Source organism: Oreochromis aureus, linkage group 23 (genome assembly GCF_013358895.1).
Source record: "Oreochromis aureus strain Israel breed Guangdong linkage group 23, ZZ_aureus, whole genome shotgun sequence".
NCBI classification, from domain to species: Eukaryota; Metazoa; Chordata; class Actinopteri; order Cichliformes; family Cichlidae; genus Oreochromis; species Oreochromis aureus.
In genome coordinates this window covers 20,709,295-20,723,235 of record NC_052963.1, presented here as the reverse complement: position 1 = coordinate 20,723,235, position 13,941 = coordinate 20,709,295, and the positions used below count along the sequence as shown (strand labels likewise).

The following is a 13,941-nucleotide window of genomic DNA, read 5'->3' as shown; positions in this document are numbered from 1 at the left end:
TCATGGAAAAAACAGGATGTTTAAAGGGTCAGGTAACCCAAGCAGAAGAATTAAAAAGAACTATGAAAATAGATAAATAAATAAATAAATATAGACTGGCCACTGCCACAATGGTTTGTCCTGGTAAACATGCCTTTTATCTGAGTTTCATCACAAAAATTAATGATGTACTTTAGGGAATATCCTGCTTGTTTTATTAACAATTTAATACTCTAAGTATTCTTTTTATTATTTTTATTAGTAGCAGTATTTATAGTATCCAAAAAGTTCCTTTAATAGGATTGTATCTGATGACCTAAAGTTGGACTTCTCAATACCGTGTAGGAGACCATGGATCACGGATTATGTTCATGGATGCATGTAAACTCCCGTCCCTGAGAAATAGCAGCTCTGTGCTTGTAGCTTTCAAATGCCACCAGTTTACATCAGCGACCCAGAATGCAATGCAAAATAACAGCAGCCTTTACGGGTCAAGTTATGTATTAAGAATTTAAAATCTTTGAAACGATGAAAGGATTAAGACCTAAAAGCTGAAACGGTCTAGCTTCCTTTTTAATTATAACAAGACTGGGTTTGTAGTTTTTGAGTTTAAAGTAAAGGAACTTGTTTAGTATTCACAGTATTCATGTTGAAAGTGGAAGTACAATAATACTCTACATGAAGATAAAGTGAAAGTGCTGAAAGTGAAAACACAGCACCGTAAATAGAAATATGAATCTCAAACTGCAGAACAGCGGCTTTGACCTGAAATCAATCTTTTACATATAAGAGAGCGAGTTTGTTACTTCTTCATAATGTTGCACAGTTTCGATTTATGGGATAACAACTGGAAAATCATAAAGTGGATACAATGACCTGATATAAGTAAAAGATTTCATCACCTGTTGGTTTATCAAAGACTCAAAGTTAGTGTTCTGGCCACCAGAAAGCATGGAGTGCTAAGTTATCAGTGAAGGCTAATTAACTTGGTTAGTGAGCTGGATTCATAAACTATATTGATACAATGCTTGGACACAGATAACAGCTAATTGGTGCGACATATTCATCCATTATCTTCTCTGAAGGTGAGCAGGTGTTCCACGCTCCCCAGGAACTCTTGCCACTTCCACACAAGACAGTATGTATATATAATGTCTCCAGTGGGTTCTTCTGGATCTATCAGTGGCGGTGCCTCAGCATTGCTCTAAATACGAGATCAATAAAATTCTACCATTTCACTCACCAAAACTGGAGCACAGAGTTTTTGGACCGTCTGTATCAGCAAGTGCTCCAAAAGCAGACAGCTAGAAGCTACAGCCACTTGTGTCAACACTCACCTATTAATCAAAGAGCCCACGACTTTAAGCCTTAATAAAATTCAAAGTGGAGAATTATAAATAATCTTTTAAAAAAATCACCCAGTGCAATATTGCTATGAAGGAAGAATGTATCCATAGAGTCCAAACCTGTTTTCTGTAAAGTTGGAAAATTTAACATGGGGGTCTATGGGGGTTGACTCACTTTAGGTGGCGGCCTCAAGTGGCCGTTAGAGGACCTGCAGTTTTTTGGTACTTTGCATTTTCCAGCCCAGCTTGAAGATGACGAGATATTGCAGTGAAATTTTGCACCAGCTCTACATCGTCCAGACTTTTGTCATAAACCCTTTTGAACCAAAGAGCTGCAAAACCTATGAAACTCCATTTATATGAATTCAAAGAAAAACCTCCTATAGTCTGACACTGTGAGCAGGATCCACATAAAATAAGAGCACTGAATATAAAACTGGTAATGGAGGTAATTAATGTTCTCACAAGGGGTCGTCTGATTGTTGGGTTTTTCCTCTCTTTTATTTTAAGGTCTTTACCTTATAATATGAAGCACCTTGAGGCAACTGCTGTTGTGATTTGGTGCTATATAAATAAAAAAGAATTGAATTGAACAGTAACTGATCTCATGGGTCTAAGGTGTTGTATGAATTTGGATTAAAGAGCTGATACTCACCATCATTGCACAGCTGATCTCTGGGACACAGTTTCTTCTCAAACAAGCAACCTGCAGACACAAATTTAGAAGATGCATAAGAATTCAAAGACAACCAGCCTATAAAACTGACCATTTCTGTCAGTTCTTTACGTTTTCCTAACTTTTGATGGCTGTTTCAAGACTTTAAGAAACCTTAAATAGGGTTATCAGTTCCAGTTTGTCACACTACAAACAAAAAGACAAACATGAACTCATTTGCGTTGCTGTAAAACTCTTTTCTTTTTAATTGCAGGACTCAAACAGAGCCAGAAATGAGCCAGGGAAACCCCCAGGGACAGAGAGCTACATTGTGTTGGACATCAATATTGTGTTGCTAAGAGTCCGGATGGATCTGTGTGCATGTGTGTACGTTACAGTTGACCTTTTCCCGGGCTTAATCTGTTGCGAGGCAGTAAACAGCTGCAGACGTGAAGCCACTCGCTCTGCTCTGTTTATTTATGTCTGTTTGAGTTGGATGTTCATTAAGGATTTATATAATCCTCTATATTACCCATTTATAACTTGAGAAAATGCACATTGTCATGCAGTGTACGGCCCGCGTGCACGCCAACTTCGCTTCCACCGTCTGAGCTGTCAGGACAAACAAAAATTCAGACTTTAATAGCTTTCTCAGCTCTCGAGTGACAAAATGAAACTTCCAGTGTCAGAAACGCCATTCAAAATCCCACAGCCTTAGAACAGGGTATGGCACGTGGGTCGGTTCAGATAAGAATAGCAGAGTTATTTTCCATCAGCCCTAAAAGTTTGTGACCTAAACGTCATTAGAGGTCAGGTGGATTAGCGGCAAAGCTTCTGCAATTGCTTCTTTCATATAAGCTTTTTGTTTTCTTGTTCAGTGCTCACAAATTAAACATTTAACCTTCATTTTTAACTCATATTTTGTCAGCAGCAGTAAACTGCAATGAGTTGTAAATACAAATGGCTTAAGCCAGCGGTCCCCAACCTTTTTTGCCTCACGGACCGGTTTATGCCCGACAATATTTTCACGGACCGGCCTTTGAGGTGTCGCGGATGAATACAACAAAATAAAATTAGTACCGGTACCGAAAAAAAGAAGATTTATTCATAACACACGTGAAAAGACCCAGGAAAACCGAGTTAACGATAAAAACGATAACAAAATCACGCTGAAAACCGATAAAAACCCTGAAAACCATACATTTCACACCTGAGCCTCAACTCTCGCGGCCCGGTACCAAACGACTCACGGACCGGTACTGGTCCAAGGCCTGGGGGTTGGGGACTGCTGGCTTAAGCCACAGCCTTAAAGCTACATTCTTCCTAATGTCCAGCAGGGGGCGACTCATCTGGTGTGATTAAAGAAAAAGTCTGTAAGAAAATGGGCAAACTTCTCTCTTGATCTATGGCTTCATCAAACATTTTGCTGCTGAGATTAAAGTCTCAGTTGCAAGTTTTGAGGTTAATTTTTTACATTGCTACGTTTATATTGTAAACTGTGATTAATATAAAAAAATAGCAAATACGTTTTGAAATCAATAAAAAATTTTGCGAGTTATGATGTGTGCAGACCTCAGCCTCCTTAGACATGCATGCAGTAGCAAGCCCAGTCACACCGGCTACTGTTGCTTTAATGCATCGTTCCAATAAATGGCAAACAACCAAAGCTGCACATACATATGCACATCTGCATGCCACTTTGTGAGCCCCCGCCATATATATTTCTACAGATAACTGCATCAAAAAACATCAATCTTTTTTGGTGTTGTTGAACTACTTATTTTCTTTTTTTGTGCTTGAAGCTTCTGGTGTTTCCTAGTGGGGGTGTTTTTGCATCTATCAGAGAAGACGACTGCTCACTGTGGTATTTCTGTTTTTGCAACGATGAAACTGTGCAAAAGGACCCTTTAGGTAAATATCAGTGTTAGTTTGCTATTTTCTTAAATCCCAAGGCTTTTCTTCTGCTTCACTTTTAATCTATAAAATGTCCGCCTGAGTATTGACTACATGACGACACAAACAAGCCGCCTCTGCTGCAGATATCACAGAGGGAATCTACATTAAAGCAGAAATCTGACACAGGGCTAAACATAGAGCGGAGAGATCTCCATCCGTCCATCCATCTGTTCGTCACCCCTCTGACCAAACTCCACACTGATGACTAATCTCTGCTTTGTCCTTTCTCCTCCACCCACACACCCATCCATCCATCCATTCATCCATCCATAACCTCCTTTCGACTGTTTCATGAAGATTTCAGTCACTCAATCAGTGCCTTTGAAATGTGACGTTGCTGGCTAATTAGAAGGAATTTCAGTGTAATTAAGTCTGTAATGAGCAGAGTGATGGATGCACTGTGAAAAATCTCCACCCTGACCAGTTTGTTCAGTTTCATGTGAGGCTCTCAAAGCAGATCAGAATTAAATTTAGTAAAAAACAACAACAAAAAACCCCAAAAATGAAATCAGCTTAAAATGAGAGAAGAATAAGAAATCCACACAGAGGAGAAACCAGAACGAGAGAATAAATTAAACTATGAATTAATCATCCAGGCTGGGTGGCTGATTGCCGTCATTGATATGGAAGTATTAAAAAGTAAATAAATAATAATAAATAAATGAACTTTCAAAGTAAGTCAAACTTTTTAAAAAAGGAGATGTTTTTTAGCTTTCGTGCATCAGAAAATGCTTTTTTTTTTTTTTTCTTAACAAATGATTTGTTGGTGCTTATTACCAACATTATTTTTGCTTGTTGAGGTTTTGTTTCAAATACACAGGTAATACTATTCTTTAAAAAAAGACATGCTCTATTATCATTAGCTGAATACACAGACAATGAGTTAACCATAAAATACTCCTACCAAACTGAAAATCTGTAGTACTACAAAGTCTGGATTGACTTTGCTGGTGAATTGCTGGTAATGCTCTACATGCTAAGTAGCCAACAGGTTAATAATTACAGTGAAGGTTAGAGACACTCAACACTGCAAAAGCCTCCATCCACTTAAAGCTGCGGTAGGAAGAAACACGGCACTAAAACTTCTTGGTTACGGCAAAAATCATAATCACCATTACCTTAGTCAATACTACACACAATCTTAAAACGTGTTTTTACAGTAGATTTTCTTGTGTCTTACTGTGCTGTGGAAAAGTCTTGAGCCACCCCTCATTTATTTGTTAGGAAAATAGGAAATAGGTACTGCATTTTATTGAAACATGTGCAAACATACATGCGAATGCAGTATATACGAATTCTTCCTCCCCACTGTCGCCAACTGTTGCTCGTATGGGATCGTCTGATTGTTGGGGTTTCTCTGTGTTATTGTAGGTTCTTTACCCCAAAGTATAAAGCATTTTGAGATGACTGTTGCTGTGAGCTGGTACTGTTTAAATAAAACTAAAGTCAGGTGAAATATCCATGAAAATATCCACAAAGGTTATGTCATGTGTACCTAAAACGTTAGGTGTGGAGAAGGCCGAAATGAAGACAAAATTGAACAAAAAACAAGCCTTTTTTTGGACTGAAATTAAAGTCCAAAAGGAAAGCATAAACAGAAATCCTGGAATAAATAAGATAAAAATGATAAATCCAAATAAACAAGAGGAGCATCAGCAATTATCTTGAGAAGAGTAAAAAGGAAGGCAGGATGGTCTACACAGCATAGACTGAAAAACAGGAGGGAAATGAGACAAAATGAAAGTAATTCCTCTCAGGTGATGGTGGGTAACCCCAGAGGTAAACCTAATACAAAACAAGCAAGAAAACAGCCATTTATAGTAAAACAGGCAATAAACAAAAAACAGCTAACACTATAGACAGCACAAATCCTGACGGGTAGAGCCACAGCACTATTTGTGTTTTTCCTGCAATGAATACTATTCAACTGACTCTTCTGATACAGTGATGGCTGTTTTTAAACAGGTGACTTTAGAAAAATGTCTTACTTGTGTTTCTGTTTATAGAAATATAGGGACTAGGTAATATCTCACCTCCATCTACTTTATTCTGCTCGCTCACAGCCAATCTGTTTCTTTTTCATTAGAACCAGAAATTTCTTATTTCTCTGTTTCATCTCGATCACTTTCTAGCTCGCTCTGAGGCTCAGCCATCGCTCTCTCCCTTTCACTGACGCATCATCTCTGTGGACTTCATCAGTGGCACAATAAACCAAAGAGGGGAAAAAAAGAGCCTGCACCAACTCATCGATCGATTCTGACTTTTATTTTTCATCTCCTTTTTTATTTGTACTACTGCTGCTTCATATGGCTTAAAAAACTTGTGCTCCTTGTAGGTTAAGCAGTGAGAGTTGAGCCCCACCCAATTCTATAAATGATGCCCAAAAAGCAGGAAGTAAGTAAGTAAATTTATTTAATAGCACCCTTTAAGATATCCCAAGGTGTTTTAGATCAAGATAAAATTAACAACAACAACAACAAAAGAAATAAATGTGGAATGAAATTTTACCCAAACACTATTTTAAAAAGATGAGTTCACAGAGCTCACAGATCGTAGACTGGAGGGCAGAGGGTTTGAGAGAGTTGGGGCCACAAAACACAAAGCCTCTGTCACCTTCTTCAGCTTTTAGGTAAGATTTGGGAATGGTAAATAAACGCTGATCAGAAGATGCTGGTGACATATCGTTGCAAACGTTTCCTAATATATATTTCGCCATGCACATAACACCAGAAATTTGAGTTTAATTCTAAATTTGATGGGGAGCCAGTGCAGTGAGATCAGCAGAGATGTGACACGGGAACATTTGATCTGATGAGGAACCAAAGCTAGAGACACTCCAAGGAGGTTTGGTGAGTTCCAGTGGTCAAGCACGAGCATGAAAAACAATCTCCATCTCAGATTTAGATATAATAGGATGTCGAAATTTATCCCTGGTCTCTAGTGGATGGGTTAAAATAAAAGGAGGGTGAACTCAGATTTCTAAGGACTTGGGTTGGACCAGGCTTGCAATAAAGATCTCTATTTTATTCTCGTTAAACTGACATCCAGGATTTTATAAAATTCAAACAATTCAGTACAATTAAAACTTGATTAACACACTGAGGTTTAAAGAGTGATATAAAACAGAATATCATCAGCACAACAATGATAAGAAATATCTGTAAATGATCTTGAAAGCTGATGTGAAGGAAGTAAATACAGTAAAAGAAAAAAAAGGAAGACAGGACAAAGCTTGCATGTGATGTAGAGTAGAGATGCAACTGAAGGAGGCCATGGCAAATGGAGTTTGCAAGAGTTTCTTTAGGCAAAGAATTCTTCAGTGACCAAGGCAGTCACCTAATCTCAACCCAATGAAGCATTGTTTTCAGTTGCTGAAGACAGAATTGAAGGCAGAGACACCTACGAAAGGAACCACAACTAAAGGTGGGATCTCAAGACAGGATGCAAAGCATTTAGTGATGTTCATGGTTCAAGATGTGAGGAACAAGCAGATGATAGGGGAAACACCGAGGGGGAATAACAACATAGGAAGGAACAATAACCTCAGAAAAGGAACTAAAACTCAACAATAATAGAAGACTCATGACCGTGACATCTACCTCACAGGAGGTATTTCTTTCTTCCCTGTGAGCAGCCCAGTAAAAAAGACCCACATAGAAGACTAATGTGGTGGGAACACGCACAAAGAGGTGTTCAAAGGGGTGCACCCAAACCTGCCTGACAGGTGAGATTTTATGGATTAGCTAGAACCCAGGAAACGTGGAGGCTTTCCAATTTCCTCTCACATCACCCAAATATGCTGGTTATAAAGCATTTTTAAAAATCTTGATCCCTGCCCCAGCTCTAACTCAGCTAAGGCCTGCAAAAGCTGCTTTTTTACAGATTTAAGAAAAAGAAGGTCCGTGTCTCATTTACAGACAGAAAGCACTCATAGATTTTAAGGAGATTTTCTGCAGCTGAACTGATTTAGAAGCTGTGCCCCTGGAAAGCGTTTTAACCCACGGAGTCATAGAAACAGACTCTGCCATACGCTCTCCTGCATGATTCAGTTTCAGCAGAAAAGCCTGTCACACTCACAGTAGCACGCTTCTCCAGGGAAACTCCTCGTTTCTCTGGCAAACTTCTCCCCTCAGCTCACGTTAATTAAAAAGAGTACATGCTGTGTAAAGTCACCGTCTGGCTTTCTACCCTACATCACATAGTATCTCTCCTCCGAGGCCACATACAGCTCCGGCTCCATCTTGGCATCTGTACAGGAGCGCAGCCATCAGAACCAAAGCCCCTTTCTGATCAGCTAATTTCCAAAGAACACACTAGAAACCACATGGCTATCTGTGGTTTCCCTGGTGGGTGAGGATGAAATGGATTCATGCGAGTTTTGATCTATTCCACAAGAAATCATTTGCTCTCACATCTGGAGGCAACTCAAGAAAACAAACAACCATAGAAAACAACATCAAAACAACCCAGTTCAAATAATGATGGTTGGGGAAAACAGGATCACAGTGTCACAGTATGATGGCAGAAAACTGCACTGTAGATGGGCATCTCAGCAAACCATGCAACGCTGATTAACTGCCGGCTGAATGTTTTTTCTCAATGTCTCATCTTCGTTTGAGAAAAAAGGTCCAAAATGTTAGAAAGGTGACGTCAATCTCTGTTGGACATAAAATTATCTTTTTATCGATTTAAGCAAAATAAAACAAAGCATTCACACCTGTGAACAAGACATCTCACAAACAACTTACCCCTCTGAGCTCTGAGGCCTATTCATTTCTGACTGACTGACACTGAACTACACCTAAAGTTTATAAAGGTGATTATAAACAGTAGACCTGTGAGGAAGATTCACTGTATCAGATGATTTTCTATGAACTGGTTCTTCTTGCCTTTTTACTCCACTGAGCACTCAAAGCACTCACTTGCCTCATTCGCCCATTCATACAAGCACTTTTTTCTATTTGCGAATGCTTCTTATCCAACATTCACACACCAATGGATGCATTGGAGAGCAACTTGGGGTTAGTATCTTGCCCAAGGATATTAATTGGCAACTTGTCAGTAACATGATTGGGTATAAAAAGAGCATCTTAGAGAGGCAGAGTTTCTCAGGAGTAAAGATAGGCAGAGGTTCACCAATCTGCAAAAAACCCAAAACAAACAAAACAAAAATGAAAATCTTGGAGCAGGAAATTTTGGAGCAGTTTGCTCCAAAAATGCACCATCAATGCTGAAAGTTATAAACATGTGCTCCTGTCCAGTCAATGTCTTTTTCAGAGAAGGGCTTACATATCTCACCAAGAAAATGCTTAGCAATATACTAGCTCTGTCACAGCAACATGGATTCATAGTAGAATTGACCTGCCTGCAGTCCAGCACCAACTGAGAATGTTTGGAGCATCATGAAATAAAAAAACTATGAGACCTAGGACTGTTGAGCAGCTAGAATCCTCTATTAGACAAGAATGGGACAACATTCCTCTCCCAAAAGTCCAGCAGCTGTTTCCATGTCCCAACTTTATGAGATGTATTGATGCCATTAAATTAATAAAAGTCCTCATTTTCTTCTTAAAATTATACATTTTAAAAGTTTTCCGTGTTCTTTTGTTAATAAAATATGGGTTCGTGAGATTTTCAGTCACTGCATTTTGTTTTGTTTTTTTACATTTCACACGGCAGCCCAACTGTTTTGGAATCGGGTTTGTACGTTTCGTAGTTTCCAGGGGCTTCTCTCCTTTAATCTATTCAGAATTGATCTTAAAATTTGACTCACTTAAACTGGACTTAAATCTAAGCTTCAGCTTAAAAAAAATAATGCTATAAATACTATGAGCATACTATAAATTTAACCAACCCTGGAGGTGTAAGGTGAGAACATGGCTCATCGTGGAATGCATCACGGTAATAATACTAATTTCAAAGCAGCAGTAATTAGAAAAATCAACACAAAAATGCGGCTTTGCCAAAACATCATATGAAAGGCTGTGGATCTACTGAACTCCAGCCTCTCATCACCATCATCATCAGAACTCCAGCCTCTCACCACCACCATCATCATCATCAGAGTGTCCATACTTTGCTTTTATCGTCCATTAGCCGGCTGTCAGACTGGATGAATTCAGTGTCGTTTTCATAATGGAGCTTCTGGCATTTGTGGCCGCTGCGGTGTGAGTGTGAACTCGTCCTCTGCTCTGCAGGCTGACGGAGTGGGATATTTAAGGTGGAATGAGTCAGCCTGGACGAAGCAGAGCAAACCTGAGGGCTGCTGCTGACTGGCAGCAGTGGAAGCCGGGTTGAGACCCTTCTCGGCTCCGTCGACCTGTGAACTTTTACACCGGCTCGCACTGATCACTCTGACTGGAGCTCGCCGCGCCGCATTTTAAAGGAAAGATTTACTGACAGTTTGAATAAAATCCAGTGAAAACAAGCAGAAAAATCCCTCCTTCTTACAGGCAGGGTGTGTGAAACAAAACCTGGCTCATATAGTTGGAAGCAAAATTATTCAACCCCTACTGCATATTAGATTTATTGGTATAAATCACAATAATTGAGCTGTTTGTATGAATCCAATTACCCAAGAGTGGTTTAAATGTCTTTATTAAACCAATATTAAAAGGGTGGTTTTTTCCCAAATTGAACATGATACTTTTACTGAATACTGCAGCCACAAAACTGCTTCAACCGACTTGACAAGTGTTATTAATCCTTTGCTGAGCTTCAACCTGCTCCAAACATGCTGGGTTGCCAGAACATCTATTGGCAGTGTTCCCTAGGAATCTCAGACCATTCCTCATTGGAAAAGGCTTCCAGTTCTGTCACATCCTTCTTCAAATCCAAACCAGAGATTTTCTATGCAAGATGTAAGTCATGCCTCCACAGTAGACACTCTGAAATATTCCAGGGCTTCATCTGCAACCAGGTCTTGATGGATTTCGAGGTAAGCTTGGGGTAAATCGACACTCGAGCTTGAGCTCTGATGGTGTGATGTTTTCTTCCAAAAACTCATGTTGGGTGTTACGTGACAGGAGCAAAGTGGCACTGAGCCAGCACCATGCTTCACTGCAGAGGGAAAGCTTCTTCCTCTTTCCGATATACCGCGGAGACACACAAAGCTATTGCAACACTTCACTGGCTTATCCAGATGGTTCAGTTCAATTCAGTTTTATTCATGTAGCACCAAATCACAACAGCAGTCACCTCAACACACGTTATATTGTAAGTTAAAGACCCTACAATATTAGAGTGAAAACCCCAACAATCAGATGACCTTCTATGAGCAAGCACTTGACGAGAGTGGGAAGAAAAAACTACCTTTTAACAGGAAGACATAGAGATCTTCAGCATGTAGTGAGCACCTTACTGTATGAACTGAAACCTGCTGCCACAGAGCCCAATTGAAAGTTTTTTTGTAGTAACGTGGAGGTTTTGGTGATCTGCCAGTGATAACTTCCTCTCTCTGCCTCATTTGGGTGGTGCAGCCACAGTAACTCTGACTTTAAGTCTGCAAACTATAATTCCAGCAGTATCTCTGAAAACATTCAGTGTCTTTGCTATTTTATTTCTGCTCTTGTTTGTGCAATTGCACAGTTTTCTTCTAACTCTTTGAACCTCTTGTCTGTCAAATGCATATAGAATTACATTTAATACCAATTTGAGATCTTTCCATCCATCCATCCATCCATCCATCCATCCATCCATCCATCCATCCTCTGCTGCTTATTCAGATCTGGATCATGTGGCTAACTGTGTAAACAGAGATGCCACTCCCAAGCTACCTCCTACAGCTGTTCTGGGGGGACACTGAAGCTTTATAATTAGGTGTAAATAATTAAAACCTTTACCACATGTGACTCTGCAGGAGTATATTTATGATTATCTGTTACGTTTTCATTACAAGAATACCCTTTTTTGTTACAGTTATGAAGCTATGCAGCTAAAATAACTGCCATTGTTTACTTTTTTAAATTACTAACAAAATGGAAGTAGAGTGAAAAATCCATCATCATGTTTATTTTCATACAGAGTACCTTTGTAATAATGTTGAGGTCCGGGCTCTGGGGAGGCCAATCCATGACTGATAGTGCTCCACTGTGTGTTTTTCTATCCAGGGATGATTTTACTGCATTGGCAGTGTGTTTGGGATCAGTGTCAGGGTGAAAGTTGAAGCTGTTGACCATCAGATGCTTTCCATACCTGAGCCTTTTCTTCCTGTTTCCCTTCCATAAGAAAGCTTCCTGACAGTCGCCCTTCCACCGAGACCCTTTCTGATGATGCTTCAGTGAACAGTTAGGTTTTCTAAGGACACATTGCTCACCATGCTGATATATGCCAGATTTTCAGCTAATAGCTCTTTGGGAATCACATTGTTTGTGCAAAAATACTATCTTACGTCAAACTGGGAAATGGGAACAAATTATTTTTTTGTTACAGGCTGCTAGTAACAAAGAGTCTAAAGATACAATTTAAATGGTCTGTTATGTGTAGATACAACATTGGTTCATCCCTTGAGTTAAGAAGGTGCCAGTTAATACACGTATGCTACAACATACATATTACGTTTTCTTTTCTAAGTGAAGAAAGAGTCACTAACAACGATATTAAAATTTACATTTAAATCATAGCTCATTGCCTCCACGCACAGCACCACTCATCGTTGTCTACAAACTTTTAAAAAAAATCTATAAAACCACAACATAAATCCATCAACTCAACAGATCCCTTCAGGAACATCACACAGCATTTAAGATCTCTGCAGGGGTATGTGTCATGAGTCAAACTGCATGACGTCCTTTTCCTGGATTATAAGAAGATAAATAAGCCTGCGGACGGTGAGATGAGAAAGGTTTAACATTCTGCGCTGCTCTCTGCCCGCGGTGCTCAAACACCGCGTCGTGTTTAGTGCATCAAAGAGACGGTGAGCTGTTGTAATTACAGCAAGCAGACGGAGCTGACGGAGGGGTTGGTTATGAGTCATAACTGTCAGAACGAGCTGCTTTTAAAGCTGCTTTTATGTACAGATTTTATTTACGGTTCAGCGTCTACATGACCCAAATACTCCAGCACTAGTTTTGAAAATGTTTGAATGAAGCTTTCGGTAGTTATTCGTTTGTGATCAGACACAAAGAGGCCTGAGCTCAGGAACCCCAAAATGCTCCTACAAGAGCACATTTCAAGGACTTGTTTTTGTTTGGAGCCAATTTATGGACATCTGTCTGTCTTTTAGGGGTGTCCATCATTTCTCTGGTCCTAATGAGTTTCCCAGTTGTTGACATCAGTGACGACAGATATGACAATGATTAAGTCAGAAACAACATGAAAAGCAGGTACTGGAGTGGAGGCGGGTTGCAAGGCGATTTGCAGTGACTGCACACAGGGTAAAGCAGCTTGATTGGCAGGTTTTTGAGCGGTTCTCAAATGAGAAGCACAGAAAGCAAGATTGGAACTTTGCATCATCCATCCATCCATCCCCACCTATTCAAAGTTGGATCCTGGTGGCAGCAGGCTAAGCAGCTATTCCAGGCATCTTTTTTTTCAGCAACACCTTCCACTTCCTCCTAAGGGGTCTTGGGGTATTCCCAGACTAGGCGAGATATATAATCTCCTCATCGAGGTCTGAGCTGTGCCTGGAAAACCTCCAAAAGGAGGCCCTCAAGAGGCATTATAATTAAATCCCAGAACCACCTACACTGACTGATTCTGACACAAGTAGCAGCCTGAGCTCCTCACCCTGCCTCTAAAGGGAAAACCTGATGAGCCTATGGAGGGAGCTCATTTGAGCCACAATCATTTGTATCCATAGTCACCACTCAGAGCTCGTGACCACTGGTTATGGTAGGAGCGTAGATTGACCAGTAAATCTAAAAACAACACCCACGCCTGCATTACCACAGATGAAGCCCTAATCTACCTGTCAACCTCCACTCGTCCATCACTAATGAAAATGGCACATACCATTAGCAGCAGATAATGGGTGCTGTCTCACACTCACAAATATAAAATATTACC

At 39.9% G+C, this 13,941-nt stretch overlaps 1 protein-coding gene across 5 annotated transcripts in view; it reads right to left on the bottom strand.

The window, feature by feature from the left end:
* Positions 1 to 13,941, bottom strand: part of ptprnb (protein tyrosine phosphatase receptor type Nb) — a 41,402-nt gene that overhangs the window by 24,882 nt on the left and 2,579 nt on the right. For all 5 annotated transcript variants that reach the window (XM_031735899.2, XM_031735907.2, XM_039606293.1 and 2 more), the window contains exon 2: positions 1,981 to 2,031. In XM_031735899.2, the coding sequence (XP_031591759.1) occupies positions 1,981 to 2,031 (51 nt within the window). The remainder of the gene's footprint in view (positions 1 to 1,980; positions 2,032 to 13,941) is intronic.